Source organism: Leptosomus discolor, chromosome 3 (genome assembly GCF_034619465.1).
Source record: "Leptosomus discolor isolate bLepDis1 chromosome 3, bLepDis1.hap2, whole genome shotgun sequence".
Lineage (NCBI taxonomy): Eukaryota > Metazoa > Chordata > Aves > Leptosomiformes > Leptosomidae > Leptosomus > Leptosomus discolor.
In genome coordinates, this window is record NC_141393.1 from 35,609,763 (window position 1) to 35,635,494 (window position 25,732).

Here is a 25,732-nt window from a genome sequence, read left to right on the forward strand (position 1 = left end):
TTCAGAGTGTGAACCCTTACCTGCAAGGACAGCGACTGGATAATGTTGTAGCAAAGAAGTCTGTTCCGCGTTTTTCAGATGAAGACAAGGGTCCTGAATAAGTACAATAAAAATGAATGATGAAAACTCATGCCATCCTCTGCTAGATCGTAATATTGCTTATATATAATCATCTATTAAAATCCTTGTGAATGGCAGCATGTTTATTATTTATATAATTGTAGATGAAAAACAGCTGTATTTATAAAAGTATGTTCTCCTAGATAACAAAAATATGGTTCTGCTTTTTGTTAAGTTATGGTAAAAGGACATTTCTGTTGTTTTTGTTTTAGTCATGGAGCAAACTTTAAAAATGTTAGTCATTCTAATAGCTAATGTGAGGTAAATGGTCTTAATGAGGAGCTTGTAAATAGGAAGATGTAAAAAAATGCCCGGTCTGACTCAAACATTTAATCTTGAATGTTACTATGTTTGACACATGAAAATTATAGTTTTATGTTTTGTTCACAAATATTGTTACTTAGCAAAGACAAAGTATTTATCTTACCAAGAAGTTTTTGGCTTTTGGTCCATTTTAATAAACATTTAAGCAATCTACAAGGTTTGTAAAGTGACATTTTCCAAAATATTTCAGAGGCTCATTTGTCTCTGTTATTGCTGTGCAAATTTAAAAATTAAAGAACTGCTTTTTGACTCTATCCACTGGAATATTTTTCTGTTAGTTTTAATTGTTCAACATCCATAACTTTCCTGAACACTTGCACACCTTTCTTCCTTATCTATGGTACTGTTGTGTGGAAATTCATCTCCCCTGCTGTTCTTTGTAACAGCTGCATTTGTGCATTATAATGTGCTTGAATTATGTGTCCCTGGGATAACTGAAGATGGAGACATTTTTCTGTGTTAATAAGGTTGCGTCAACATCCTCTGAATCTAAATCCAGGATATGAAGGTCATTACAGTTGATGATCTTCTGAAAAACTATGATACTTTAGTAAGACTGGTAGCTATCACTGCTCTTGAACTTGCTGCAGGAAGCTTAAATTGCCTTTTTACCCCTAGGAGGGGCAAAAGAAGAACTTTATATTGCAGCAAACTGAGCTCTCCCTTTCTGAAAGATGAGAACATAAAATCACCTAACATTTTATTACTTTCAGGGTGCATCTAAAATATTTCAAGCCATGTCCATGGGGCATTGGAATTATGGAAAACAGCATTAGTTTACAGCTTTGAACTTCAAATCTAGGGAAAAAAATTGTAGTTTCCTTCCCTGTCCTACAGAACGGCACAGTAAAATAATGATGACATCTTAGAAAAAAACAGATAAACTAACAGAGACTAAATGTCCTATCTACATAATATTAAAGTTAACAGGATGGCACAAATATGACTGTGTATGGCATTTGCTTTTTTCTATCCCAGCACTTAGTAATTTGTAATAAATTACGCACGCAGACTGTCAGTCCTCTCGCGTCATTTATGAGTAGATTGCAAAACTCTGTAACGTTTTGGGCTGAACTATCACATCTTTCATCATATTTCCTCTTTAAAAAAATTCTGGAAAAGCAAACTAAATAGTATGTAACACAGTACGGTTTATGCTCACAGATGACACAAAACTGAGGAGTTTGTGCGAATCACGAAGCTCCTTCCACTTCCAGTGCCTGGAGTGGGATGGGAGTAATCTAGCTGTCCCCATGAGAGAACTTGAATTCTCTGCTTCTTAAGTTTCCTCTTTTTATCTGCACTCCTGCTTAGTCTTCACCCAGGTATTGAGAGTTGCAGAGTTGCAAAGGTTGTCTCCAAAAGTAGAAAAAGCTATATATAATGGCATGAATCTGAAATCAGAACCCACTGATGCCCAGTGGCCCAGAGGATGTGAAATGGTTATTCCTCCCACCTAGCCCCACAGCCACCTACTGGTGTTGCTACAGGGCTTCCAGTTGGTCAGAGGCTAGGTTTCCATTCCTAAGAAACTGGTGTTTCTTCAGGTACTTGGCTGTTTTATCAATACTTTTAACGTAATCTGAGCTACATGCTGTCCTTATTAGCTCCAGTAAAATCACAAAACCGAAGCAACCATGAAGACTGAATTTTTTAAACTCTTAGTAAGGACCAGCACATAATAAAAGGTAGTGTGTACAGTAAATGGGGGGCTTAAAAAGGGAGTGGCAAAGAAGTATTGGTTGCTTATATAGCAGCAGAAATCCCATGTCTGATTTCTTGAACCACTTTAGCTCACTACACCCCCTGCGTGGGGATGTGATAATCTGGCACTGCAAACTGACCAGAACAGAGGTCAGCACTTGCTGCCTGACCCTGGTGGGCCTGTCTATGATAGATCCAGATAGAGCAGGCGAAGAAAAATTACACAATTTAGAGATGGTTTTGTCTTTAAATTCAAGTAAAACAAACAAAAAAAAAAACAAACCACTTTACACTGCGCATTACAGTGATGCTTCTTACCGGAACTGTCTACTGAAAAAATCAAACGTGTGGTGTTGAGCAACCATCTGCTGAGTCCACCAGGCAGCTTGGATGTTTCACCAGGAAGACTCAACAGCACTGCTGTGAAATTTTAAGAAAATATAGCTATTACACCATGACATTATTGACATTCATTATTCTACTTTCTGTTTTGTAGTAGAGCTGCCTTTCTGTAGTGGGATTGGTAGTCCCATATTAATTAAAAACAAAACCAAAAACTAAAACAAAAACCAAGCAAAACAACTTGTCCCTCCTACTGCTCCAACAACAGTCCAAACATGTATATGCAGTTTTTTATAAAGAATCATGACAGTGTTGGTCTTTTGGAATCAATGAACAAAGATACCAACTATCCCCCTCACTAAGAGCTCACTCTACCAAACCAATACTTACAAGAATGTAAATAGCTGCTCAGCTCTTACAGGTGTAGTCACCCTTTTACATTTATGATGCATGGGAACTAAGAAGCATGTACATTGCTATTGTTGTTTAGAATTTTCATTAAACTAAAACCTCTTAAGATTATTTTAAAATCTGCAAGTGTGTTAATGTTAATTACCTCTAACGTATCTGAGACACAATGTGCTTGAAAGAAGCTACACAAAATAAAGTGTATTGCCATGCAATATTGGTTTTGTCTGGTAAAGAAATATTTATGACCCTAGTTTAAAAAAAAGCACTGTGCAACTGAGCAGATTATAGTATTTGATTTGTGACACAAAACTTTGGGGGTACATGTGTGTCTATATATATGTACACACACACATACCACACTAATGTACACTAATGTACACTTTTTAAAAGATAATACAGTCTTACAATAAACTCAGTAGTAAAGAATATAAAGATGTCAACCCACAGAATAAAGTAATATAAAAATACTTAGTGAATTATTTAGGAGGGGAAATAGCAATATGCTGCTTTTTACTGACACATTTGCATTCACCTAACGAAACCATGCTGCTAATCTATTTAGCAAGTCATGAGCAAACCAAAGAAACTTGGAACTAGTTCTGGGAATCTGATGTCAGAGTCCCAAGAGTCACTTACAGGACTGTAAGTAAAGCTGATCTGAAGCTTATTTTATCAAAATGTGATGAAGCATATCTTAATCTGTTAAACTGAGGAAAGACACGGGCAGAAAGATGACTACCAAGTCAATTAAGTTTTTGGCTTTGCTGTAGACAAGTAACGCTCAATCCCCTTTGTTTCCAAATGTCAGGAGCTGGGGATGAAGACAATGAAGAGGAGACTTGAGTCCATGCCCTCAAATCAGGCCTCTAACCAGTAGCTGGATGAAAGTGTTGAAAAGGCTTTGTTTTCATTTTCATGCTGTACAAAAACTAATTTTTGAACATTTAATTTTGTTGGGAAAAACCCATAACAACACCAACCCAAAACAAACTTGGAATCTTCTGGCCTTTTTGCTGATAAGCTCACTAAACCAACTCTTACCTCATTTGTAATGCTGTAACACTTCTCCTGTGATTTCATTTTTACGCAAGTACTTCTTTTTTTACATGCAAGGCTGGATCATTAGGACAAAGTTCAAAGATAACTTTTCAGTTGAAGTCACAGACTCAGATTTCTTGAAGGAGAAGGGGAAGGTAGGCAGATGCAGAAGATGCTACCATAACTACACAAAAATTTAAAATGTACGAGGAAAGTACAGTTTCGCTTGACCCATAGGGGAGATGAGTGTGTTCACTCTTTTATTAGCTAAGTGCACTATAGGTAAGATTTAGGGTACCTCTCCATCCAAGTCAGAAGCTATCAAGGCTACCAGGGAAGCAGAGCACATCATCTCCAATTTTGAGACACCTGAATCCCAGGTTTCAGGCTAGTGGAGCTGGCACTTAAGATTGAACGGTATTTCCATCATGCTTGATACGAATACAATGGCAATCCGATATGCCTTAAAGAAAAGATAGCGGCAACAAAAAACAAACAGAACATATCGAATCCATTGCCACATGTATACATATGCATACACTTAAAAATTCAGTTTTGTTTGAAGTCATGCAATTACATTCAATACTCTTAAATTATGTTCAGGAATTATCTCAAATAATAAGTCTTCTTTTTAAATACAGAACTACCGTGTCCCTTAAAAGGGCTGCCTGTATGTGGTGCCTAGAACCAAAGGCAGGTTCCAACCATGAGCAAAGACAACAAGTGTCCCTCAGCCACTGACTGCCACTGACCTGCTTACATGCAAACTAACTAAAAACTAAAAGGAAATGTAGAAGAAGAGAGTGGAATTGCCATCATGAACGCCCCCCTGAACCACAAATATAGCTGGCTGGCACAGGACTGGGTCCTAAGCCAAGATTTCCAAATGTGAGACAATTAGAGAGGCAAATGGATCATTTTCCAAGCACATGCATGGTCCAGGTCTACCACACTCAAGCCTTTTGCTGTTAGGTGAAGAACAGCATTGAACTCCAGTTCACCATCCTAATTCACCGTGAGAAGGAAGTACATAGTATCAGTTCATATTTGCTTTATTTATGATGCTAACTGCTTTGCTCTGATTACATAGACCCCGATGGTTGGAAGAGCTGCTAGCCATGTGTTCAACACATGGGAGCATAACAAACTTTAAATGATGTGAGTGCCATGGCAGCAGCATTACCAATTGGAACTAAAAAAGCTTAAAAAAGTTTCCTGTTTGACTACCAAGGTCTATTTTTTGGGGGGGGGGGGGGGGGGGCAGAGGTGGGGAAGGGATCAGAGATGGCAGGAATTGAGAATGACTTCAGGCTTTAAAGATTAGGTAGACCTGAGTCACCTCTTTTTTTTTCCCTATAGTTCCTATTACCAAAACACATGGAATCCAGCTCCTATTACAATGCATGGGTGTCTTTTACAGTTAATCTCTGTGTTTCTTCGTCCTACTCTGCTCTCCAAGAAAAACAGTGGTGGGAGTTGGTGGCTAAATTTCATTGTAAACTGAGTGAGGCAAAGGAGAAAGCACAAAGAAAAATAATAATACACTATCTGCTACTAGCCTCAAACTCTCCCTCATTCCCTAACTGGTGTCATTCATTTACAGACCATTAAGCCCTGATTTAAAATGTATAAACACTGACTACTTTTATTCCAGATCTTTGTTCTGAACCTAACCATCATATGACAATGCAACATTCTTGGGAGCCATCTCCCTTAGAGATGATTGGGGGTTTTTATGTCTGGGTATTTGAATATTCGTTAGATCATAGACAGTGCATATGGCTTTGATGCTGAATTCAGTCTTAGCATTCTTTTAATTAATTCTCTATTCTGAGAAACAAAAAAAATCCCCAGCAGTTCTTCAGTGCATTATCTACCCTCTAATGCACCAAAGTCCTCTAAAAGTGGCTGAAATTCAAGTCGGATAGCCCCTACTGGGAAATGTGGTCCTGATTCCTCACCCTAACATAGAACACCTTTCTATATTGGGAAATAAAAAACCCACACTGTCACATTTTATACTTCCAAATGAACAAAACAGACTCGTGAAAGAACAAGTCAGGTCATCCACAGAAGCACTCATAATTCACCATTGGTTAATTTTTCCTTTTTTTTTTTTTTTGACAACGCTGCAACCAGTGACTAACTCAATTGCAAAACTTTAAGTGACTCCAGTGGGTAGTGCAATGGCTGTAAGATTTATGGGCTTTAGAGCTCTGTTACTGCAACTGAAGTAAGAAACATTTTTAACGCTGCATAAACCACTCATCAATTTAAAAAAGTCATAACTGATTCAATAAAGTTCTTTAAAAGTCATTGTTATAACAGATAAGCATTGCTGTCAGTTTATGCATAGACCCTGGCTATTGGTTAAATTCCCAAACAACTGTATGACTCAGCTGCCATAGGGGTCTGTGTATGCACAGGTAACGTGTGTGCACAGTTAAAAAAAAAAAAACAAACAGAAAAGTTTGCCCTGCTTCTGATTCCTTAAAGCTTTCTCCTGCAATTCCCACAGTGTCTCCAGCTTTGCTGAAGTTATGAGGCCTCAGAAGACTTGTTTTCAGGGGCTCTCATGAGTGCAAGGTATCCAGCATGGGGGCAATATGTGTCAGAATGATATAAATTTCAGTTTAAAATACATTAATTATTGCCTGCTTTAGTAGTTGAGTCTATATTATAATTTCTAACCATACCGGCTATTTCCTATTTTTATGTTCTCAGCAGCAAAATATGAGCCATTAAAAGGATAAGAATTATCCACAAACTTGAAGATAAGACCTTCATAGACTGCCCCTAAAATATCAGTTGCTTGTTAAAAACACTTTGTGCCTATTTTGTTGTGTATCTGGAGGTTTACAAAACTGGGGATTATTTCCAATTAACAGACGGGTGAACAGTTGCAAAGAGGTTGAGGGCCAGCTCCACCAAAGGCTTAAAAGTGCCCATGTTGGACTTGTGTGCAATACAAATACCAAAGTCCAAGCGCATGATCCTCAAACCTTGCCTCCCCTGCCTGATTCCTTAGGCAGTCTATACACAACTACGTTTTCCTGTCAATGACGTACCTCAGGCACCTAAACTTCTACTTCTCTGCATGCCTAGGACTGTTCTAAACTTGGTGAACCTGCATAGCTCTACATCTGTCTCAGCCCTAAACCCAGCCTGAACCCACAAACTTGGCAATTCCTCCCCTATATTCCCTGGGGGAACCAGCCGGGTAAGGACCCACCTCACACGTGTCTACAGGACCAGGCATTGCACAAAATACCACAGCAGAAGTAGACAGTTTAATTAAAAAAAAAAAAAAAAAAAAGTGTGTGGAAAAGGTATGGCAAAAGAATCAAAGCTCTAATGGTGCCAGAGAAAGGGATCAGGAATGAACACAAACTTGTCATCTAGTGGTCAGTAGGACAGGGTGAACATGAGGAAGAATAGGGTTACACCTGGGGTCTAGCTAGTCCTCGAGCAGTGTTTGGGTAGCTAGCCAGGGACTGCATAAAACAACAAAAGTAGTCTCACAGCATGACAAAAAAACAAGCCAACCACCCTCCCTCACCCTCCCCAGTAGATGGCTTATTTTGGCTCCCTGTCTTGATTTAATTGTTTCCTGCATTGCTGAACAGCCTCGGCAGGGGAGGTGCGGAGTCCTCCTGTACAAATAGGCTCCTGCCTCATGGCTAAGAGGCTACACATCTGGAAGTGCAGGAGGTACAGGTTTGAATGCCTCCCATGAATAGACAGACACCACAAGCCTTTCTTTTCTGATTCCTGAAACAATATTAGCCTTCTTTCACTCACTTTTAATGTATTATTTTTTCAGGAAAATTAGATGTATTTAGCTGCTACCCAAGTAATTGGAAGAATGTTACATTTAGCAAGACTTGGAAATTAGCAGGAGTTCATGTACTTGACTTTATTCTAGTACCTTGAAAAATACCTTTAGATCATTTTGCACCTGTTGAAAACGAAGCATTTAAAAACCCCACTTCCTTACTCACTATTAGCATTCTAGAGACAAACTTGAGCTTGCAATCATTGTCATGTATAGAGTTTGCTGACCAAGAGCTCCAGTGATCCTAAGGGACCCTGTTAGTGTTGCTAACAGGGCATCTCCTTATAGCAAGACAAGTCTTGTTATAAGCATTTTAAGCATTGAAGCTAAGACACAATCTTTGTCTCCACACCAGCAGGAATCATTATTTTCAAGGTGATTTCAAGTGGAATTCTCCATACTAAAATATGCAGGGCCAAATACTGAAGGGGTTTTCAAAGTTTTCCAGAAGCTGGTGGTAGTATGCTCAAAGCAAGTGGGATCTGGACACCAGATAAAATAAACAATTTGATTTGAGATACTAAAACATAAAAGTACTTGTCTTACCAAGTGCTTCTCTAAATTAGAAACAATGAAGTCACATTTGTTTACAGTGGTTTTCCTCTATCTAGGAAGGCGGTTTCTTTACACCTAAGTGTAGCAGTCACCTCCCCCGAACGCACAGAGGCTTTCTGAACATTGGATATAAAAGTGCTTTCTGCCTCCAGACAGCCTGTGCCCTCACCTGGATATCTCTTAATTAATTACATCAAGATAAAAACCATTGTACCTTGTCTCCAGTACACGACAGCTGTCTCAATGTAAAAACTTCAGCCTACAGGAAAGGCATGGCCAAAAGAAGTCATAAACTTTGAATCCAAGAATTTTCTACATTAAAAAGGATGATTTCTTCTTTGTCTCACAATGCAGAAAAACACCCTGTTCATTTCTGATTTCTCTTTGCTCAGATCAGAAGAACAAGAAATAGCTACAAGGGTCTTTTCTTTTTTTTTTTTTTTAATGCGTCTGATGGTGACATCAGCTCCCAAGGATTCTTTCCACTAAATATTCTACTGTATTTTTCAAAAGGAAAAATATGTACTTTTACTGTGAATTCATATGCTCATTTTGAAACCCTGGCAACGAATAATACTACTTCCTTCACGGGGAGTCTAGTTCCATCTGGTTGACAACCAAAAAGCCCTACCACAGTCTGATCTGAAGAGTAATTGATTTGAGCACTCGCGATTTAACTTCTCCACTTACGTCTTTAGTGTATTAAGACTTCCTGGGGAGGGGAAAGAACTGTTTACATTTTTAGACTTTTTAAAAGTGCATCCAGAAGCTCGAAGTGTTTGGTGCCTGATTCATTACAAACACCTAGAGCATTGCTCCTGAGCCTATTTACAGAATCTCTCCCAACATCAAGTGATTTTACACTTTTCCAGGCACTTTGAATCGCATGTTATTTGGGGGGGAGGGGGGATTAATCAAATTGCCAATGAAAACAGCTAATGGAGAATTGCTGGGACATGTAGTTAGGCCCAGAATGTAAAATGACAGCTCTTCCATGGCTCTGAACACCTCCACAGAAAGAGAAGAGTGATGTCTGTTGTAGCTATGTTTGGAGACTAAAAAGGACTTGGAAAATGCTAATTAGAATTCAAGATACTGTAAGAAAAGGAAAGATCAATGAATAAATATCCAACTGCCCTTAGCCAAACAGGCTAAACAGGATGCTTTTGACAAGGAAACAGAAGAAGCAAAACAGAGCAGTTGGAAATATCAAGACAAGAGATTTGGCCCCAGGCTCGCCTGTGTAGTTTCCCAGAAGTGATTTTTTTTTTTGGCAATTTTTGAAAGAGTAAATTTTTGGTAACCATACAGATAAAAAAATAGGCTATTTTTGTATTTTATTATTATTGTATTGTACTTTTAATTCTTCATTTCATAAAGTTTAGCATTCTAATATACACATCAACTAGAATGCCCCTTAACAGGGGAAAGATATATAAATTATTTTTGCATCTTTTAGAAAGGCTCGCCTGACTCAAGCCTCTTGGATTGCTGTGTGTGCTTCATTTTATACACTCCGAATAGCCCCACTGAAAAGAGTCAAGCATCTGGCAAGTCCCTGCAGGATTCGGGTCTGAATCTAAGTTCAGCAAAACAATGAAGTATGCGCACAAGTCCACCTTTCTCACCAAAGCACTTAACTACCTGCGTGCATTTGTGTATATAATTAAAACGCTATTCAAATCACCAAAGACTGCTAAATTGGAGCCTTATCTTTAGCAGTTCATTTAGATAACCACAACTGGTTACACACTTGTTTGCCTGCCTTTAGATTTGGGGTTTTTTTGTCCACAACAGTGAAAACTTGGCTTATTCACTGGAAATAACAAATTTTTTTTGTTGTGAAGAATTACAGAAGTTAAAAGGCCTTCTTCTCCATTTAGAAATTTCAAAATGGATGCATTCAAGTATATAAACACAAAATAGGTGAAAGTTAAAAAAATATGATTTATCTTCCTAGATTAAGTCAAACTCTCAAATCCTCTTATTAACTGCTTATTTCATGGGAAGTTTGGTACCAAACCAGCTCTAAGGATTCAGACCAAAATTACTCTGACTCCTTTGAAAACTCCGTTCCCTATTGCAGTTTTATAGGCGGGGAAATGGAGTCAAGAGAAAATCAGTGTGAGTGAAACAGGGTAAAGGATGAAGGTGGTGGGTGGGGTGCACTTCTGCCTCTTACACCTCTTCTTCTTGACATAGAGACCATCTAAATAAAAAAATGGCAGTGAGGAAGAATTCTGTTTCTTCCCACCTGCATTAGTATTCACTCCAAGAAGTGGACTAACTGATGTTGGAGCAGTACAACTGTTTAACAGAGGTCCTTCCCTATAACACAACAGCCAGTTTTGTGACACTGGATTTCAAATATAAAATGCAGAAGTTCTACACTATCTAAATAAGTTGTTGTCTCAGACAAAAGAGGGCTTCAGCTCTTTCATTCCTGCAAAGCTACTTTTTAATCTGGTATCCCATTTCTACCCAGATATTGCCAGGAAAAACAAAAAGAACAGATAAGATTTCATTTTTTGAAAAGAGGGCAATGGGATAAAAAACAAACCAAAACAAAATCATTGCAAATCTTCTTACATAATAAAATGCTTCTCCTGCCTCTTACTCCTTTTTCTTTAGCTACAGGCAACAAGTGGCAGAGTCAGGAAAAAAGCCTAGACTTCTTAACTTCCAGCTATCCACTTCACCTGCCAGGCTGGCATTGTATCCTCTAGAGGTGTTGCACACAAGCACCTCCACTGCAAGGAGGAGAAAGCACTCCTCTTCCAGGTAACACAACAAACTACCTTTCCTACAGCAAGAAAGGAGTAAAGGGGCTGTTTTATATCATAACATAGCTATACATGTCTTAAAAGTGTACGTGATCTGTCTAAGATGTTGGGACTCAGTAAGGTGTGGGGAGCCTTAGTTTTTTGCAGCATAATGGGAAACTGTATTTCATAGCTGTCATATCCCTGGAGTGAAATATGTAAATGAGTAACACATCAAGCTCCTTAGATGCCTCTTTTCATAATTCCCTGTTATGACTTCAGTTTATAAGGGCTTCTTATGCTCATACAAACTCAGTTTGCTTAGTTGAGTCACTTCTTGTATCACATTGCTCCAGAGCTGCCCTGAAAGCAAAGCGTGTCGGCAAACACCTCCTACAGATTCATAAGACAGAAGAAAAAGAGAAGCAAATGCATGAGGGCAGAGGAATTCTTCAAGGGTACTTTATGGCTTTCATTTTCTTGGCAAATTCTTCTATAGCCATCAAATACATAAGATGCATCAAAAAAATTGTGAAAAGAGTTATAAAAAGGTTAGCTTGACAAATGATATTTCCTCATTTGGCATGAAAGTTTATATTTGTCCAGCAGTCAAACTTCATCCTAACAAAATAAGCTTTTCTAAATCATTTTTGAAAAATAGTCACATATGGATTGTATTATATATGAAGGTGTTTTGAGGCCAGAAAACATATTTTTTGTTCCATGTCTGCAGCACACAGCGGAGTGGAATGCTAGTGGGTGACCATGACTCTAGGTGCAGAGATCATTAGAAGCCCATAACCTGACTCTACGTGTAGTATATACTAAACAAGAAAGCTTTTCAGACATACCAGGCCACCATACTTTTCAGAGTGGGATCCCAGACTTTTAAAGTATTTAGGTGCTAAAAGCTAGGGATTTTATCTTGAACCCATTTATTCTTTTGATTTCCAATGTTCTGTTTCTGAACATTCACAAATGAAATGGGAGTATATTCCTAGATGAAGCAATATTTTCAAATGAAAAAAAAAAAAATCATTAAAAAAACCCCCCTCCACTAAAATAAACATTTTCCCTTGCTTAATTTTCTCTCATTCAGCTGATGGAAATCTATACACTAAAATGGTGACGTTCTGTCAACCTAAACCTAAAATGCTATTTTTTTCAGTAAGTACAATGTTATCCAAATATTTCTTCTCAGGCTCTGGGGTGGAGCTTCAGCCACATGGACATTAATTCTAAAACCCAAATAAGATAAAGATTTAAATTCTTTATTTAAATAGAACTTTGCTAGTCTCAAGTAATTTTTGCACAGTCTCAAGCTTGATTTTTCTAGTAAATTTTATGAGAAATTTAACTCCATTCTGACTAACCTCAGCCTTTTCTGGTATTATTTTATACGGCTTGGTATGAAGTACAAGAGTCAGATAAGGTTCAGCTACCCTATTTAAATGATGGTTTTTTCTTGCAATAATCTGTAACAGAATAAACAGTGGAGTACCTGAAAAAGAACCATAGGACTGGTATTTTAATAGAGTATTTTAAAACCAAAGCCCACAGTATCTCCTTCCTTATGCCATTTAATTATTATCTACCTACTTAGGCTTGAAATAAAAAGTGAAAAAGCTTTTTCCTTGTTGGTTTATCATAAGGCTTTTTGTCCATTACTTTTGGATATATCTAAATCCCACAGGGCTACTACTTCTTTTCTGTGACAAAACATGGGCCTTTTTTTCCCATGTAAAGCAAACAAGTGCCTATACCTGGGCAATAATGTCATGATGGAGCATTTCTATGCACAGCCCTTCCGACACACATTACATATAATCTCGCTTATGGTCTAAGTAATGAATCACACTGCTTATCCTGCCCATCAAGAAGATCAGTTCTGTGCACCACCAGAAGGCAAATGATCCCCATGACGTGACGATAACCCTCATCTCTCAGAGCACATCCCACAAAATTCAATGCCGAAACCAGACATTTCTGCAACGCACACATCTTTTGTCACATCAGATAACAACTGTGCCAAACGTCATCGCCTCACACCTCTGCTGGACAGCTTCAGCTCCTCCCCCAGGATGGCAGGTGGTGAGCAGCAGACCGCAGTGGAAGTCAGTGCTTTCTTCTAGCCTCATTACAAGCCCAATGAGAAAAGTTATGGCCATGTTGGTGAGACAATTTCTTCCTTAACACTTCACTCCCTTATGTTCACAAGATTCTCACAAGCACCACTGGAATTTCAAAGGGCAAAAAGCACAGCAAAACATCACTACCTCTGTATTAACAAGAAGTTGAGGCACGCTGGTAGGGAGGTGTATGGATGTGTACATTCATATTTTCTTCTTCAAAACACACAAAAAGAGTGGTTTGGCATTACTCTTCTTGAACGTTACCAACAGAAAGAAAATATCTCAAGTCACTGCCATACAAAAAGCACTGAAAACATTAGAGATTTTGTCATCAGTGGCTGAGTTTTATGCACCCTTTTAGTTTTTCCTCTGTAAATTGGTGCCAGATTCAAAGCCCTGTAAACCAAGCTCCTTTCTGTCCTTAGTAGAACAGTTCAAAATACCAAGTAAAGCAGTTCAGATGTGTCCTGTCTCTCCCAGACAGCTTGCCTTACTTCTGACCTGGAGGAATATGTCTAGGAGTGAGAGACGTTGGATTTCTAGGTATATGAGGGCCAGATTCTCAGCTGGCATAAATCAGTTACATCTCCCTGAAGTTATTATAAGCTATTCCAGTTTACCCAGGAAGAGGATCTGGCCCCTGTCAGTCTTTGGCTTCTCTGCAAAGGCTTTTAATACGGCGCCAACTGTCCTGGCAGTGAGGGTATATTGAGTAGTGCTCAAAGTTAGCAGTAGCAGACAGGAGCTCAGCCCAATAACTTTTTTCTCTGCAAGAATTAAGTACAGCACTTCTTTTAAGCTTAAAACAATTCTTACTGTTCCACTAAAACAAAGAACAACTCACACAGCGAATACCAGCAAGAAATGGGAGAGGAAATTAAAAAAAAAAAGCCAAAAACAAAAATAAAAAAGTCCAACAAAACAATAGCAAGCGGGTAGTTGAATCCAGCCAGGTTCATAGTACATGCTGTTACTGCCCCATGGCATTGAAGCTTTTCGTCTCAAACCTATGCCACAAGAATATGCATATTCCCATAGGCTTCTCTTATACTAAATAAGTATATAAATTTTCCCCATCAGTATTCCAGCTCCAATTAGCAGCACAACAGAATTTCAAATGTGGATAACGGGGGAGGAAAGGAAGTATTTTCTTTTAAGCAGCGGGAGCTTTTTAAGCCAGAAGGTAGCAGAAACTGGTCTTTGGTTGGGATCTGACCAGCACAGATGAACCTTTGGAGTAAGCTCAGAGAATGTTTTGTTAAAGAATCCAGCAGTAAAAGGAATACAAACTTCCAAGCTGGAAATAATCTGGATACCTGATGTTAAAAGAACAATGAGGAAAAAGATGTCTTTCCCCCACCTCCTTCAGCCACAAAGAAATAAAAATAGACATAAATGTTTCTTCTTTTTCACCAAGTCTTTTTTTTATTATTATTTTTAAATTTCTAACTTCATTCAGACCAAGGAAGCAGATACAGCTACAATTATTTACCTTGTTATTACCCAACTGCTTTATTTTTCCAAATGAGCAGGCAAATTCTTGCAGGAATAATTCTACTTTGCAACCATCAGAGAAATATGAAAAATTGTTGTGCTGGACCCAAGATGCTAGTGCCTACTTGAAACACTCTGGATTAAACTGAGTGAAAGAAAACGAATGGGGAAATACATTCAGCCACAAGAGATAGAGAGAGCTCTTCAGGAGGCAACACACTTTCCACATCTAGAGAAGCTTCCTACAGGGTTTCTTAGTTTGCTTTAAGTCAGACCGAGGTCTACCCCAGATCAGCCACTCTGGCTAGATGCTTGACTGCAGCGAGGCGTTAAGCAGAGATGCCTGCTCTGCAACAGATGCCCAGAAGTACCATCATCTAGGGAGGTCAATGCCAGAGTGGCACGCAAACTACATCCCAGAAAAATACAGCAGAGAAGCAGCTTGCCTGCTGGCCAAGCAGCAATGCCTGGAAGAACATGCAGTGCCAGTGCCATCATCAGGCACCAGCAGGAGCTCAGAGTGACCATAGAAAACACTTCTTCCAGCATCAAATACCCGGACGATGGTCCTGGGGAAGGGGCAGCCCCCAGTCCCCCAGCCTGGCTCTAGGGTGGGTAGTCCAAGTGAGAGACGAAGAGCAGAAGAGAGATGAATAAACCCTTTCCCTAGACATCAGTGCAACTATTTAACAGAATAAAAAGAAAAGGAGCATAAAGTCTGTCAACATACCGAGAGGTGGGAATTAGGACTTTTTCTTTGGATTCACAAAGGAAGGACCCCAGTTAATGAAAAACATCTATTAACTTTAATAGCAGTTTTTTGAGTAAAATAACAAAAAAATCCTAAAAATTCCCTAGGCCTCTCCTTCCATCCATCTAGATGTCATTTGCTGTGATTCTTTGCCAGTAATCCTTCCCCCTTCATTGTACTTGAATTTCAGTGGCTCCTGCGCACCAACACATTTTTCTCTCTCATGCTGCCACCTACCACCGCACTATGGTTGCTTGCCCTACTGCTTCTGCAGCATTTCTACATGCTGCTGGTCAAGTAATCGCAGCGATTATTTTTAAACAAATTATTGTGTGTGTGAATTACAGCAACAGGCCTAATTTACTACTTTGCTGAGCACTCACCTATGTAACTGGCAGTGGAGCCATGCTTTGGCCTTAGCAAAGAGCAAGCTGATGCTAAGTACTCTGGAAAGTCAGAAACCTGGCATCTTGCCTACAGCCCGCATCCCTAATGTAGCAGATCCTTTCAATTTGTCTTCCCCATCTGCAAAACTGAAAATCTCTATTTGCTAGGTGAGAGCCAGGCACCTCTGAGGCCCAAGGTGGGTGCTGATTCCCAGGGCTGGGTCACTACGGTGCAGGGCTGGTTTGGTTCACAGGCAGTGATTCGTGCTGGACAGCCAGGAGAAAACAATCCGGTGCCTGAAGCACCGTCTGCACGGCCCGGATCCGGCACAGGGCGCTTCGCTTTGCTTTGTACTGGGTGATGCCCACCCACCCCTGGAAACGGCAGCTGTCTCGGTTTAATGAGCAAGCCCGAAGGTCAACCCGGATTTCAGAGGCTGCTCCTGCTCGTCATGACTCCGTCCCTCGGGAGCGTTGCAGCCCTCCGTGCTAAAAAGCCCGTGGGAGACGAGTGCCGGTGATGAAGCGGCCGGAGACCCGGTGGCACCGAAGGAGGTGCGGGCTGCCGCTTAGAGGTCCCCTCGCCCCCAAGGCTCTGCCCCTCGCTGGCTGCAGGCTCGGGGTAAGCTTCGGTCAGCCGCAGCGCGGAGAGCCGTCAGCCGCAGCGCGGAGAGCCGCCCCCCGGTTCCGGCTGTGAAGGGCTCGGTCCGCAAAGGCGCTCAGCCCCGAACGGTTTTTGGCCAAATCCGAGCGACCTCGGGGATGCCGCGGGGGCTGGCGCGGGCAGGGAGGCCACCTTGCCTGGGGGCTCCGGAGCGGCAGCCTGCGGGGCGGCCGTGGGCGCGGAGCGAGGCGCCGGGCTGCCTCCGCGGGCGCCCCGACGGGCAGGCGGCTTCGGGTGCTCCGCGCTCAGGGTAGGCGGGATGCGCCGCTCCTTCGCCGTCCTTCGCGGTATGCCTGGGGAGCCCGCAGCCCTCTGAGAGACGCAGCGACGGGAGGGGAAAAAGCCACCCGAGGCGTCCCGCCTCTTGCGGGACAAAAAAACCAAACCAAACCAAAACAAATTTAAAAAGCCATACCTGATAAACAGCTATGAGGGCCGCTGCGGATCGGGAGCCACGCTTCAACACTCCCCACGCGCACACACATACACATAGGGTGTTTTGCCAAAACTGCGTAACTCCCTGCTTATTTGCCGAGGGCAAACCTCAGTGATGCCAATTTGTAACAAGGAGGGGCGGAAAGGTGGCTGTCTCCCCCCTGGCCGAGGTGAGGGGGTTCCCCGCGGCCGGTCCGCTGCGGGACTGCTGGCCCGGCCGGCTCCCGGGCAGGGAAGCGCCCCAGCAGCCCAGCCCGCGGCCCCAGGCAGCGTGCAGGGAAAGGCAGGGGAGGCGGGGGGCGGAGGGAGGGCATTTAACTCTTCTTAAATGTCATACTTTAATGGGGATGGAAAATGTGAATTTTCTGTGCATTCCAGGAACAATTCCTTGGGGTGGTGACCTTTAGCACCGATTCTCTTAAGAGAGGAAAGTAGTCGAGTGTTTATCTGGATGACTGAAAGCTTTCCCTGGTGGAAGTTTATGGAAGTGTTAAAGGGGGCGGATAACACGGGCTTTGGAGGCGCTTGTCCAATGATCTGGAGGGGCTTGGAGAGCAGATCTCAGCTGGCAGACATTTAAATGGGAGACAGCTCGGCGCTGCTGCAATTTGTAGGCAGGATCCGAGACTCTCTCTCTATGGACTCCCGGGCAGCTCCGGGCTCCCACGCCACCCGCTCCGCCGAGTGACCCGCCGGACAGAGCCCCGCAGAGCCCCAGGCCCCGCCGAGGAGCCGCCGACGCCGAGCCGGGCCCCGCCAAGGAGCCGCCGCCGCCGCGCAGGTGAGCCGGGACGCGCTGCTCCGCGCTGCGCTGCGCGCACTCACACCGGGAGCGCGAACACCTCCGGCAGCCGCAGAGTTCGGCCAGTCTCCGTGGGAGGCAAAATTTTAATCTCTCTATCCTACCTTCGGGGAGGGGGAAGGGGAGGAGTCGCTCATCGGTGTCTAGCAAAACTCCGGGGCGCCGCGGTTTTGCAGAGGGTGACACCCGTCCCTCCCGTCAGCGGGAGTGAGGCGGGCAGCGACAGTTCCGCTGCGGAGCTGGGGGTTAGGGCGCCGTTACATCTCTCTCCCCTGACAAGCACGGGGATTGCAAAAGCCCTGTTAGCTCTGCCTCTCATCTCCGCCTACAGCATCACTCCCGACAAATTGGATTCGGCGCCCACCCGACACACGGCAAAATCCCGGCCCGGCCTCTGCGCGGAGCGGGGCGGGGGCAGATCCCCAGGTGCCGGCCCCGTCCCGTCCCGCCGAGCGGTCCTCTGCGAGACCGCTCAGCCCCCGGCTCTGCCCCGGCCCGCCTCCGAAAACCTCTGCTCCGCCGCCGACCGTGCGCCTGGGCTTCCAGGAGCTCCCCGGGGCGGAGGGGCTGCACCGGCAGCGCGCCCGCGGCCAGCGCCGCTGCGCCCCGGCCCCGCCGCCTTCCCCGCCGCCCTGCCCTCCCACCTGACTCGGAGCCAGCGGCGTCTCACCGCCTCGACGGCTCCGTGCATCTGTCGGCCGCGGCTCCCCTTCCCCGCGCTGACGGGCCCCAGGCTCGTCCCGGCCTGGCCGGAGCCCTCCGCGCAGCGCGCCGGCCCGGTGCGGCCCCGTGGGCGCGGACTGACCGAGCTCCTCTCGGCCCCGGGCCCGCGGCGCGACCTGGCGCGGGGCTTTTTCCTCGGGAGGGCGCTTGTTTATTCGCCCCGTCCGTTTTAATGCGATCCCCCGGCGGTGGGGAGTCACTTCCAGGGAGCTCGTCCTCTGTAGACGGCGGCCGCCCCCCGGAGGGGTGGGAGACCCGGGCGGTGTCGCCAGCCGCCGCGAGGAGCGTCCGCGCCCGCGGGGCGCCGGGCCCAGCCGCACCCGGCCGAGCCAAACCAAGCTTCTCCGCCCCGACGGCCGCCGGCGATCCCTGCGGCGCACCCGGGCTGCGCCCAACGACAGCCTCCTCCTACCTCGGCGGCTGGGCGGTGCGGCGGCACCGTCCTGGCCCGGGCGGGGCCGTCCGGTCTGCGCGCGGCCCCGGCATCCCGGCGGGGTGGGAAGGTGCGCGGCCCCGGCATCCCGGCGAGCTGCTGTGCCCGGCCCGGCCGCTGTTCTGAGCCGTAACGTCCCTCCCTGGCCATCAGCTGCGGCCTCGCTCCTGGTGTCCTGCTCGTGGCTCCTCTCGGTGAAAGGATCGCCAGTGAACCCCGTTTCGCTCATCGGGGCTGAGATCCAGTGCTGGGGAAACCCCTTTTCGCATAGACAAGGGCTCTGAAACACCAACTGTGCTGGGCTCGCTCCGTCTGCTGAAAAGACGGGGATTTAGTTACCCGCGTTGTGAGGTGCGCGGAGATCTTTGGGTGTGGCGCCAGGCACCGCGAGGCACAGCCGCCTCTGAGCCCAGCCCGGTGACTCGGGAGCCGCAGAACGGCTGCTCTCCTGCCACCGCTCCTCCCCGCACCGACAGAGACTGGGAGTAACCAGCTAGCTGGCGGCGGAGACGGTGGAGACGTGATATAGGGCGCCAGTGCCCGTAGCTTTCTGCTCCTCTTTAGGGTCCAGTCCCAAGCTGTGCTGAAGCTTTTATTTTTCCTGTCGGGGATGGCACCCAGAAGCGCGTAGCTCCTCCTGAAGGCTCTCTCCTTTTGAGCACGCGTGGCTGTGCGCAGGAGCAAAACTGTTCGGGTGGGTTTAGGGCTCCGTGAGCACATCTGTGAGAAGTTTCGCTCTGAGGAGGGGAGCTGTCAGGCTGCATGGGCGTCTTCAGGCAAGTCTGGTTCGGGTTTGGTACCAACCATGTCCACCATGGTGTTCAACTTTCCTGCAGTCCCGTAGGATATCCTGCAGAGCAATGCTTTCTTGAAGGGGGAATTCTCAAAGTTTCAAAGATCTTTTTTGCTTTTTTCTTTTTTTGCAATGCTGCCTACACTCAGTACATGTCTCAAAAAAAGCCATCTCTGTGACTTGCAAGAAGAAATTATCTGAAATGTAAACGTATCCAAATTCTACCAGAGATGTTAGTTTTGCTGTCCTGACCTCAGGGAAAAGAAAAAAAAAAAAAAGGTTGTCTGGGAACGGCCATTGCCATGTCTTTTTGTATAGTTAAAATACAGATCTCTGAACTATGAAAACATTACATAAGACTATTTCTGTAATTCATATATAATGTCAGGCATGAAATTATTCTGATCCTTTGGGACATAAACCACTTCAATTTTCTCAGTAGTCAAAGGGTCGTGTTTTGCCTCTTTCTTTGGCTGATATTTGAAGCCCACCAAATACATTTATTTTTGTTAGGTCTTCGTCAGATTATTTTTCGTGTTTTCTGTGAAGCACATGAGTCCATGGCTCATCATAATATTTTCCTAGTAAATATGGCTCACAGATGAAATCATGGGCCTGCTGAGGTCTGTGAGAATTTTGCTGTCTATTTCAACAGAACCAGGATTCCCTCCAGTTCGTTTAAACAAGTTGCTTTGAGTTAAAAATTTCAGTAATAACTTTCTGACTCTGCCTGGGAACTCAGGGAAATTCTGTTTATGAACTTACATGTGGAGATCCTTGATTTATAGCAGAAATTGTACAAACACAAAAATTACAGCTTAATTGTATGAAATAATAAACCTGAAAGTTTTTATACTTCCCTATGAACGGTTGCTAGTATTAATCCACAGAATTCCTAATCTGTTTTAGATGATGAGATCCCAAGCTGTAGATAAACCACATATGAGGTGATATGAACGCTAGGGCCCAATTCTGCTCCTGTTTGAAGTCAGCAATAAAACTTCTCTTGGCTTTAGGACTAAGAGCTTACAGATGATGAAAAGTAGAACTCAGCTTAGCAGTGAAATATGGAAAGAGTAGCTTTTTGAAGTATTTTGTTACTTTTAAAAAATAAATATCAATTCTATTGGACCTCTCTGGATGTGAGCAGTATAAGTGGTAATTGACCACTTTGGTTGTAGTTATCTGTGTGTTCAAAGGATTCTCAAATGGATTCTCAAAAGGATTTCTGGTTGTGCCAGTGTAACAGCCAGTATCAAGTACTGAATATGTTGCAGAATTTTGGAATATAAGCTTTTACAGACTGATTCCTCACAGGTCCTACCCAAGCTCCAGAGTTATTCTGCAGAGTTATGGCTGTGACAAGGAAAAAACCCACATTTACTTCAGGAGACATTTCTTTTTTGTAAAACTTTGGGTATGGTAACACTGGTTCTATTTTTTGCGGCAATAAAAAAAACCTGTTAAGGAAACATTCACAAACACTAATTCATCAATGGATGAACCACTCTGGTTCCTAACGTAAGCAAACAGAGGTGTCGTCTTCTCTCATAAGCAAATGCGTTGCCTTGGGACCAAAGGGGATGCACAGTGCCCATACTGCATTTTGCCTGCTTTCCTTACTGAGGCATACCACCTCATTTTCCTTTGTATTTTGCATTTAAAAAAAAAAAATCTTATTTTTTAAATCAATGTTTGATAAGTTACAATTAAAAGAAGGTCCTGCTTGAGCTGCTGTGTGGGTCGTGAAGTACACATAGCCTTTTCCGTGGGTCTGTGTTTAAACTGTATTTATCCCTAAGTGTTTGGATTCCTTTTACTGTTAGATGTGTGTTTTGGAAGTAACCTTAACAAATGTTTTTGCTGAGTTGCTGAGTTTCATTTGAATCACAGTTTCTTTTATGAACATATAATATAGCTTCCTCCTTTAAGGCTGGAAACCAACTCAGTGAAAAACTACCTTTCCTCCCCCAGTTTAGGACTGTATTGAAACACGTGCTTGTATTTCCTTAGGGTTAAGCACATGCTTAATAAAGATACATGAAGCTGGGATACAGATCTCACAATAGTAAACATTACCATCAAATTTCCCCCAAATTCCCATCCCAAAGTACAGCTCATTTTCACATCACTAGACCTTACCATGTCATCAATTTATGGGGAGAAAAAAAAAAAAAAAAAAAAAAAAAAGGTGAAGCAATGTGGAGGTCATCAGTTTTAGAAATAAAAGTAGTCCAGGAATACGCACATTGGTGGAACTTCAACTCAGTTATGGGACACTAAAAAACCACCTGAAGTTTCCTGGCACCTCTTATAAACTAGCAATTTATTTTCAATTGCATGCAATGAATTCTTTTCTTTTCTTTTGAGGCTCTGGCACCATGTTGAATAAATAAAGTGCATATTAAAATATTGTCTAAATACAGCATGGGTATACAGTTGCCAGAGAAGTATGAATAGTTTTGGAAGAAGTCATTCTGGTCTTTTGAGGAAATAAGCAGTGGTTTATAACTCTTTTTAAAAAAATTATTTTAAAAACAAAATTAAATTTAAAAAGAATCATGTTTAAATAGCATTCAGGTTGTAACAGAAATGAGGAAAAACCAGCAAATGTGAAGTCCAAGCTGACACTTGAAATTATGCTGCATTAGTCTTCAATTAGAATTCCCAGCTTTTTTTTTGTTCTATGTCAGAGCCTTGAGCTTATTAAAATTACATGTTCTGTACCATATTTTGTTTAGATATTAAAAGCAGCCCTTCTAAGTTGTCTGTAGAATAGGTAATGCTGTCATTCTTACATCACTCACTTTAAGCCTGATGCTTCTGGCAAACATAGGACATACTGGTACATAAACAGAAATGAATACAACAAATGCGTGTATTTATCACGTGTATTATAAACTCTAAGTGCTCTACCCATCTGTAAAGAAACACTTAAAATACTAGATCCACAAGCAAATCCCTGAATACAATAGAACCCCGCCATGATATTTTTCCACTCCAGCAATTCTTTTCCCAGTCCATTTGGTGAAAAACACTTTTTTGAACAGCATAATATAATTTTTATTTTCTTCAAGTGACTGGAAAGACCTTGTAACTGAGAAATTAACAGTTATATTTTATAGCAAATGGTACTTAACCTGAGCCTCTGCTGAGTCTCTAGGTGGCCCTTACAGCATTGGCATTTGGCTGCTTTCAGCCTAGTTGGGGTCTCAGGCAGAGCGGATAAAGCTGTCCAGGACAGTGCCCTTGGTTTCACGTGTTTCTTGGGCAGTAACATAAGCAGGATTATTCAGTTCAAACACTAATTTGTCCCTACTGACCCAACAAGTCAAATAAGGGATAAAACCACAGCACTTCAAGCAGGTAGAAGACACTGACTTCCTCAGGTTTTTTTTTTTTTCACAATTCTTCCCTTTTTTAATGCATGTGCTTTTTGCAGTTCTCCTGTTTTACTTCCTGTTTTGGAAGCAGTCGCTCATTTCTCATGGCTTCTTCCAAGCTCCCACGGGGAGGGTCCCCTGAAAGGCTCATTCCCCAATCTGTCTGTCTTGCTGCCACATCCCTGGCTTTCCGGAACAACATGGAGACCATGGTACTTCTGGAAGGGCTAGAAGTGTGACAGCTGATGAATTTCTTCCTGGCTGGTTGGTGTCTTGAGCTGACTGAGCCGCCAAAAGAACTCAGAGCTTTGGGAAGCAGCAGAAAAGGTGGAATAAGGAAGGCAAGAAAGGCTGTTCCTGCACTGTTAATTAGGTTTGGAGCAGGGGTGCAGTTTTGAAGAACCTGATAGTTTCCACATATTGCACTTCTTGAAGTGTTATTTTTTGTGTGCACAAACTACATGATATTTAATGTTGTATATGAAACTCTGCTGTCCTTATATGTCCTTTTAGTATCAAGCTGTATATAATGAACAAAATTCAGAGATGTGAAGAATTCTTAACACTCTGACTGCATCTGTATAACTTCTGCCAAGGATTCTCTGACTGCATCTGTATAACTTCTGCCAAGGATTCAGAGTAATGTGCGAGAAGGTGTAATTTGAAATTACAGTACATCTCTTTTAACCTGTTCTTAAATATTCTTTTACGTTAGTTGCCTGTCTTGTTGCATGTTTCTTACCCTAATCACCATTACACTCGGACACATTGGACCACTTCAGAGGTGCAGTGTTGACAGAGCTTTGGAAGCTGTAATTCAGACAACAGGTGGATGGACATAGCATGCACATGATATTCTGCATGTATGTTATGCACGAAGCTGTATAAAGCTTCTGAGCCTGAATAAGGAACACATAGCTAGACTAGATCTCCTGAGCCAAAGAGTTTAGTCCTCTGGTATTGTAGATAGCTATGTCATATAAATCCTTGTGCAGCATAAAATCTGTTCTTCCACCAGTGTAAGTCAGGAGCAACCTTCCTAATGTCAGTGAACTCTAGGAAGGGGATGAGAACTCTTAGCTAGGGTAATATACATTGGGGAAAGAGCTGGGAAAAAATGCATGCTACACAAAATGAAACTATGTTTGGACTTACTTTAGCTTCTGACTTTCAATCACTGTGTATAAAAGCTATTGTCAGTTAGTAATTTGGAAAGAGCTTTCCAGCTAGCAAAGGCTAAATGCTTGTCTTTTATAAGTGTGTGCGCACACATTCACATTTCTTTTATGGAACTGAAAATTTACTGCATACCTGGCTTCTGTTGTTATCTGAAATCCACAACTGTGCTTTATTTCCTCAACTTCCTCCATACAGGATGGTCCGCACACTGTATGCCATCGGCGCTGTATTTCTTCTGATGGGATTTCTGCTACCGACAGCAGAAGGGAGAAAGAGGAATCGTGGATCTCAAGGTGCTATCCCTCCTCCTGACAAAGATCAGCCCAATGATTCTGAGCAAATACAGACCCAGCAGCAGTCGGGCTCTAGGCATCGAGAGCGAGGAAAAGGCACTTCGATGCCTGCTGAAGAGGTGCTGGAGTCTAGTCAGGAGGCATTGCACATCACCGAGCGCAAATACCTAAAGCGGGATTGGTGTAAAACTCAACCCCTCAAACAAACTATCCATGAAGAAGGCTGCAACAGTCGTACCATTATCAACAGGTTCTGCTACGGCCAGTGCAATTCCTTCTACATCCCCAGGCATGTCCGTAAAGAAGAAGGCTCCTTCCAGTCGTGTTCTTTCTGCAAGCCCAAGAAATTCACCTCCATGACTGTTACACTCAATTGCCCTGAGCTTCAGCCCCCAAGAAAGAAGAAAAGAATTACCCGAGTTAAGGAATGCCGGTGTATATCTATTGACTTGGACTAAGCTGAAACAAATGTAGCGATTGCACTCTGACTGTATGCAATCATTGCTAGCGTGAGAGTGAACTAGCATACCTTCGGGGCTGGACAAAACTGAAAGGAGCCTAGTGAATTACCTGAAACAAGCAAAAAAAAAAACCAACCCAAAACAAAGGAAAAAATCAATGTAAGGGAAGGACACGCATGTGTGTGTTTGTATGTAAGGGAGAAAATGGATGTGTACAAGCAAATATATGAATGCTCACTATGACAAAACAATTTAACAGGAGTATCAAATGCTAAAAAAATCTGCCTGCAGTCATGAATTAGGTTTCCTAGTGTATATTCACGTTTGCTGCTTGCTGGGAGAGTCGAGCTGTGGCTTTTGCTAATGTTCACTTGCCGTGCTATTTGCTTTTACTGTATTAAGAGAAACATCAAAGTGAGAGGGCAATATATTTGAAAGCACGACTCTACTCTTAAGTACGAAGTAGGCAAAAAGCAGTTTAAAGCGTAGAAAAACCATCACTGAAAATAGCAGCTGTATCAAGAGTTTGTAACATGCTTCTTCAAAAAAAAAATAACTTTAATCCAAAAGCCATGTCTGGAAAACAATGAGGGCATGTGGGAGTGTTGAAAAGTCACTATAGGTGGATGGAAAACAGAGCTACAGCAAGTTAGAAAGCAAAAGGCCAAAGTAAGTAGATGGGGAGAGTATAACAGGGAGTAGAAAAAGGAAA

At 43.0% G+C, this 25,732-nt stretch overlaps 2 protein-coding genes across 5 annotated transcripts in view; both read left to right on the forward strand.

The window, feature by feature from the left end:
- SCG5 (secretogranin V) overlaps positions 1-101 on the forward strand; it is a 30,109-nt gene extending 30,008 nt beyond the window's left edge. For both annotated transcript variants that reach the window (XM_086462021.1, XM_009957178.2), the window contains one exon: positions 6-101. In XM_086462021.1, the coding sequence (XP_086318147.1) occupies positions 6-101 (96 nt within the window). The remainder of the gene's footprint in view (positions 1-5) is intronic.
- Positions 102-17,533: 17,432 nt separating this feature from the next.
- Positions 17,534-25,017, forward strand: GREM1 (gremlin 1, DAN family BMP antagonist). Of its 3 annotated transcripts, none has more exons than XM_086463112.1 (2): positions 17,534-17,734; positions 24,462-25,017. In XM_086463112.1, exon 2 carries the CDS (start codon positions 24,463-24,465, stop codon positions 25,015-25,017), a length of 555 nt encoding a protein of 184 aa, XP_086319238.1. In that variant the 5' UTR covers positions 17,534-17,734; position 24,462. The 3 variants fall into 3 exon arrangements, with proteins under 3 accessions (XP_086319238.1, XP_086319239.1, XP_086319240.1); XM_086463113.1 differs by lacking the exon at positions 17,534-17,734 and having other exon boundaries at positions 24,463-24,587; positions 24,693-25,017; XM_086463114.1 differs by lacking the exon at positions 17,534-17,734 and having other exon boundaries at positions 24,463-24,489; positions 24,700-25,017.
- Positions 25,018-25,732: the final 715 nt, after the last annotated feature.

Coding starts and splice junctions, on each gene's coding strand:
- GREM1 (XM_086463112.1), top strand. CDS start 24,463: ATGGTCCGCACACTGTATGCCATCGGCGCTGTATTTCTTCTGATGGGA.